The sequence below is a fragment of the Oncorhynchus tshawytscha genome, linkage group LG10, assembly GCF_018296145.1.
Source record: "Oncorhynchus tshawytscha isolate Ot180627B linkage group LG10, Otsh_v2.0, whole genome shotgun sequence".
Lineage (NCBI taxonomy): Eukaryota > Metazoa > Chordata > Actinopteri > Salmoniformes > Salmonidae > Oncorhynchus > Oncorhynchus tshawytscha.
Genome location: NC_056438.1, coordinates 4,451,705 through 4,457,562, shown reverse-complemented (window position 1 = coordinate 4,457,562; position 5,858 = coordinate 4,451,705). Strand labels below are relative to the sequence as shown.

The 5,858-nt window shown below is 41.1% G+C and overlaps 1 protein-coding gene across 1 annotated transcript; it reads right to left on the bottom strand.

The window, feature by feature from the left end:
* Positions 1-99: 99 nt before the first annotated feature.
* On the bottom strand, positions 100-3,439 carry LOC121847386 (equistatin-like). The gene is made up of 5 exons (XM_042328047.1): positions 3,317-3,439; positions 2,740-2,803; positions 808-942; positions 606-695; positions 100-236 (listed from the first exon to the last, which is right to left on the bottom strand). The coding sequence occupies exons 1-5, from the start codon at positions 3,434-3,436 to the stop codon at positions 100-102; spliced, it is 546 nt and encodes a 181-aa protein (XP_042183981.1). The 5' UTR covers positions 3,437-3,439.
* Between the last annotated feature and the right edge of the window lie 2,419 nt (positions 3,440-5,858).

The window sequence follows — 5,858 nt, the reverse complement described above, 5'->3', positions numbered from 1 at the left end:
CGTAATACAATATTTACACAAATATACATTTTACTGTAACACATTGAATTGTCACGTTAAACTGAATTGGAGCATTTATAGTGTGTGTTTGCATGCGTTTTAACCTGTAGAGCCCCAACATTGCTCAGGGGTGTATCGTCCAGCGGCGTCACACGTGGGGATGTAGGCGCCAATTGGGCCATGTGTCGCGGCATCTCTAGCATCCTCACATGGGGTCTTGGGTCGTATTGTACCATCTGGACACACAGGCAACATACATTGTAATGTGGACATAACATAAATGATGGATGTACATTCTGGAATCATGGACTGTGTTCTATATGGGCCCCTGTTCCACTATGGGACCCTGTCCAGAAGTGGGACGAAATGCAAGAAATTAAGAAAGACTCCGTGAAGAAAAAGATGTGCTGGAATGAGAACAATATGGCTGTCAGATCTGATGGTGTGTATGATAATTATACCGTAAGAAAAGAGATAATGACACAGGAAGAAGAGAGATCATGATACAGAAAATAGTTTAGCATCTTGTAAAGAAAGCATAAAGAGGTCCAAGGTAGGAAGCAAGAGTAGTGATGTGTTGGATGAGACCACAGGGCCTCACTTACTCTGGGTGGAACATATGATTGGAGCAATGCCTGGTGGAGTCTCAGTACCTGGGATCTTCTGTCCAGAACTGTTCACACACCAACAGTAACCTACCAGAAAGACATGTTAATAACCTGTTAAATATATATTTACACATTTTACTGTAACATATTGAATTGTCACATTCAACTCAATTGGAGCATTTATGGTGTGTGTGGTAACCTGTAGAGCCTGAACATTGCTCAGGTTTGTATTGTCCATCGTTGTCACACATGGGGACGTAGACCCCAGGCCTGACGTTTTTCATCGCAGTATCTCTAGCAATCTCACAGGGGGTCTTGGGTCGTATCATACCATCTAAACACAGATAACATTCTTTATAACGATGACATTACATAGTAGAACATACATTGCCGGACAAACATCCTGGAAGCTCTGGCTGGATCTGGAATCTTGGGTTGCGTCCCCTATGGGGCCCTGGTCAGGAGTCTGCATCCTATATGAGACCCTGTTCCCTTATTGGCCCTGGTCAGGAGTCTGCATCCTATATGAGACCCTGTTCCCTTATTGGCCCTGGTCAGGAGTCTGCATCCTGTATGGGACCCTGTTCCCCGAAGGGCCCTGTTCAGAAGAAGTTTATACGGAATAGGGTTCCATTTCAGATGATACCTAGGTACTTCCTGGCTAAATATTCATTCTGCTACTTGTTTAAAACGCCTGTGGAGTCAAATTCCAGTTTCGTAGAAGAGCTGATGAAACTAAGACTGGAAATTGTATCAGTGTTATTGCTAGACAATCCAATCATACATCCAGTTGAATGATCAAACCATTCATATCAGAATACCTCAGTCCAGCATCTAGATATACATCTCTGGAACTAGAGGAGTGGCAGGTAGCCTGCGGTTAGAGAGTTGGGCCAGCAGTTCAAATCAGTGAGCTGACAAGTTGATATATCCGTCTATGTGCCTTTAATAAATCCTCTTGGTGCTAGGGGGCAGTATTGTCATTTTTGGAGAAAAACCATTCCCGTTTTAAACCGGATATTTTGTCAGGAGAAGATTCTAGAATATGCATATAATTGACAGCTTTGGAAAGAAAACAGTCTAACGTTTCCAAAACCGTAAAGATATTGTCTGAGTACAACAGAACTGATGTATAAAAATCCAATCCGGAAGTGCCCCAGGTTTTGAAAGCGCTGCGTTCCAATGACTCCCTATTCAGCTGTGTATGTAACATCAACGAGCTTACGCTTTCTACGTATTCCCCAAGATGACTACAGCACTGACGTAGTTTTACGCATTTCTGTTGAAGAATAGCCGTAGGCGGCCACATTGCGTAAGTGGTCACATGGTGGCTCCGAGAGAGATTCTCCCGTAAAATACAGAGTTAGCCATTACTCCAATCGGTCCTCCTGAAAAATGTATTGTCCCGACGGATATATTATCGAATGGATATTAGAGAACACCTTGAGGATTGATTATAAACAACGTTTGCCATGTTTGTCGATATTATGGAGCTAATTTGGAATATTTTTCAGTGTTGTGGTGACCGCAATATCCGATTTCTCAGCCAAACGTGAACAAACAGAGCTATTTCGCCCTCAAAAATGAACTTTGGCTGTCTACCTGGGAGTCTCGTGAGTGAAAACATCCAAAGTTAGAAGGTAAACGATTTAATTGGATTGCTTTTCTGATTTCCGTGACAAGGTTGCCTGCTGCTAGCAAGGCATAATGCTATGCTAGGCTATGATAAACTTACACAAATGCTTGTCTAGCGTTGGCTGTAAAGCATATTTTGAAAATCTGAGATGACAAGGTGATTAACACAAGGCTAAGCTGTGTTCCAATATATTTCACTTGTGATTTTCGTGAATAGGAATATTCATGTCCGTTGCGTTACGTTAATTCGTGTCAGGCGATGATTACACTCCCGGATCCGGGTTTGAGAGTCACTAGAAGTTAATTAAGCAAGGCAAAACCTTCATTTCTCCAGTGTCAATGTTGATAATGGCTGACCTCTCAGGAGGGTGTCCCATGGAGAACCGGTTATGAACAGAAACGCATTTCCAATTCACACCTGCATATTAATAGCTATGTGTGTGTGTTATGTTTATTTAAGATGTTGGTGAGTAGGTGTGACGTATGTCACGCTTACCTCCCAGAGCAAAAGCTGTGCTGACAAGCAGAATGATAGTCAATATCGCCATGGTGATAGTCTCCTGAGAGAGAGAAAGCGATTAGGTGAGCTTTTAAAGGATTTGGAATGGCTGTGGGTACTAGGAGAGGTTAAGGAAACCCACTATTAGGTACAAAACTGAAATAACAGCCAAAGCAGCATTTTCTAAACCCAGTCCTGAGGACCCCAAGAAGAAGTATGGGCAACACAGTGCTACTAGTCTTCTGATGTAACTCAGGTATCACTTCTTCAACCACATACAATAGAGTAGCCTGGCACACAGGAATATGGATCATTCCCAAATGCCTCCTCACTCCTTGTGTAGTGAACTACCTTTGACAAGGGCCTACAATGCACTACATAGGGAATGGGAAGCATTATAGATAGTCAGAGACTACCCATTTACTGCAAAGGTAACTAGTAGTCTACGCTCTTAAATTCAGCGGGTCACTCCACAAAAATGGCACAACTACATAGTGCACTGTTTGACAAGGGCACATAACATTTAGGTAACATTTGAGATGCAGATAGTCTATTAAATAATGATGACTCTCACCTTCTGCACTGTTCCAAGGGATTCACTGGGTGTCTCCCTCTCTGTTGTCTGTAAGTTATGGTCTACCTCTTCCACCTCTCCTTTTAAAGGACCTGTCACAGGTGTGACTAGTTTCCTCATTAATCCAACGAGAGATCCAGATGTCGGACATCAGTTAGTGATGTAAAGTACTAAAGTGAAAATATTTGAAAGTACTACTCATGTCGTTTTTGGGGGTATCTTTACTTTACTATTAATATGTTTGACAACTTTCACTCACTACATTCCTAAAGAAAATAATGTACATTTTACTCCATACATTTTCCGTGTCGGAGTATGCCCTTGGCCATCCGTAATTATATTTTAAAAATAAAATGGTGCCGTCTGGTTTGCTTAATGTTAGGAATTTGAAATGATTACTGTAAAAGTGTTACAAGGTGTGATGAACGATAGTGTCCCGTTCTCCCAGGCTGCCGGCCTGCTGTAGGATCAGATTGGGCCAAGTAGTGGAGGTATATGAGAGAGGAGAGGTTAGGGGTAGTTAACCTCGGGATCAGTGTATCCCCTGCGGATGGTTGAGCTAATGTGCGCTAATGTGATTAGCATGAGGTTGTAAGTAACAAGAACATTTCCCAGGACATAGACATGTCTTATTCGGGCAGAAAGCTTAACTTCTTGTTAATCAGACTGCACTGTCCAATTTACAGTAGCTGTTACAGTGATAAATGCCATTGATTGTTTGAGGAGAGTTTACAGTCATTTACTTGAAAATGTATATACTGACCAGTTAGGTACATTTGGGCACTGTTGATACAACATTTTGAACAGAAATGAAATGGTTCATTGGATCAGCATAAAACTTTGCACATACACTGCTCCCATCTAGCCAAAATCTAAATTCACCTGAGCTGGAATAATACATTATGGCCCCTGTTTCGAGACAGATGCATGATAATTGACAATTCTAAATCAAAACAATTTTCACGCATTTAGTACATGTAAAGACAAGATTAAATCAAGAATAGTCTGATGGATGACAATATTACTCTATAACTTGTGAATTATATATTATCACTTCTGCATGATGCCCAGTGTAATTCGAGAAACTGTGCATACCTTTTTTTTCATACTTTTTCAAATCAGTGTCACACCTCATGTAGCTGAGCCCATAGGCCTGTATTTTAATTTAGTTTATTTTACCTTTATTTAACTAGGCAAGTCAGTTAAGAACAAACTCTTATTTTCAATGACGGCCTAGGAACAGTGGGTTAACTGCCTTGTTCTGGGTCAGAATGACAGATTTGTACCTCGTCAGCTCGGGGAATCAGATCTTTCAACATTTTGGTTTCTCATTTGTGGAAAATAATTTTCACTATAAAAATGCAGCTTGATAATAAAAGCAAAATGAAAAGCTGAAAAGTCTTGAGTCAATAAGTATTCAACCTCTATGTTAAGGCAAACCTAAACAAGATCAGGAGTAAAGATTTTCCTATCAAGTCACATTATAAGTTGCATGGACTCACTCTGTGTTCAATAATAATGTTTGACATTATTTTTGAATGACCTCATCTCTGTACCCCACACATATAATTATCTATACGGTCCCTCAGTCAAGCAATGCATTTCAAACACAGATTCAACCACAAAGACCAGGGAGCTTTCCAATGCCTTGCAACGAAGGGCACCTATTGATAGATGGGTAAAAATGTACCAAAGCAGACATTGAATATCCCTTTGAGATTGGTAATAATTACATGTTGGATATCAATACACCCAGTCACTACACAGATACAGGCGTCCTTTCTGTCCGGAGACTGAGATGGACATTGCAACATATTGTTTTTGTGGTCATTTAACCATTTCATTGTGGATTTTGATGTGTGCTCGGGGTTTTTGTCTTGCTTGAAGATCCACTTGCGGCCAATGTCAGCAGAGATAAATAGTTTTTTTGGAACTATATAATGACCTGGTACTTGGTAAAGTTTATGATGCCGTTGAACTGAAAAAGGAATATTGCAATTTTTTTGGCAAATTAAAACCCTTTTCTTCTTACCCAGAGTCAGATTTTGCCTATGCATGCCATTTGAAGGACTTTGAAGGGAGTTTTTCCAGCGATCGCTAACTAGCGTCAGCGCAATGACTGGAAGTCTTTGGGATCTGCTCTCATAGTTAGCAATTGTGCTGAAGCTATTGTAGTTCATTTCAAAACTTCCTTCAATACTAATGAAAGAGGGCTAAATTGCCAAAATCGCACAACATCCCTTTAACACCTTGATTCATCATCTTTCCTCCTCTCTTCTCCTCACCTAACCTCTCCTCTCTCATATACCTCTATCCCCTCATCCTCTCCTCTCTCATATACCTCTCTCCCATCCTCCTTTCCTCACCTCTCCCATATTCCTCTCTCCCCTCATCCTCTCCTCAACTCTCCTCTCCCATATACCTCTCTCCCCTCATACTCTCCTCTCTCATATTCCTCTCTCCCCTCATCCTGTCTTCCTCTAACCTCTCCTTTCTCCCTTCCTCCTCTCTCCAATCCTTATCTCTTCCTTCCTCATCTCCT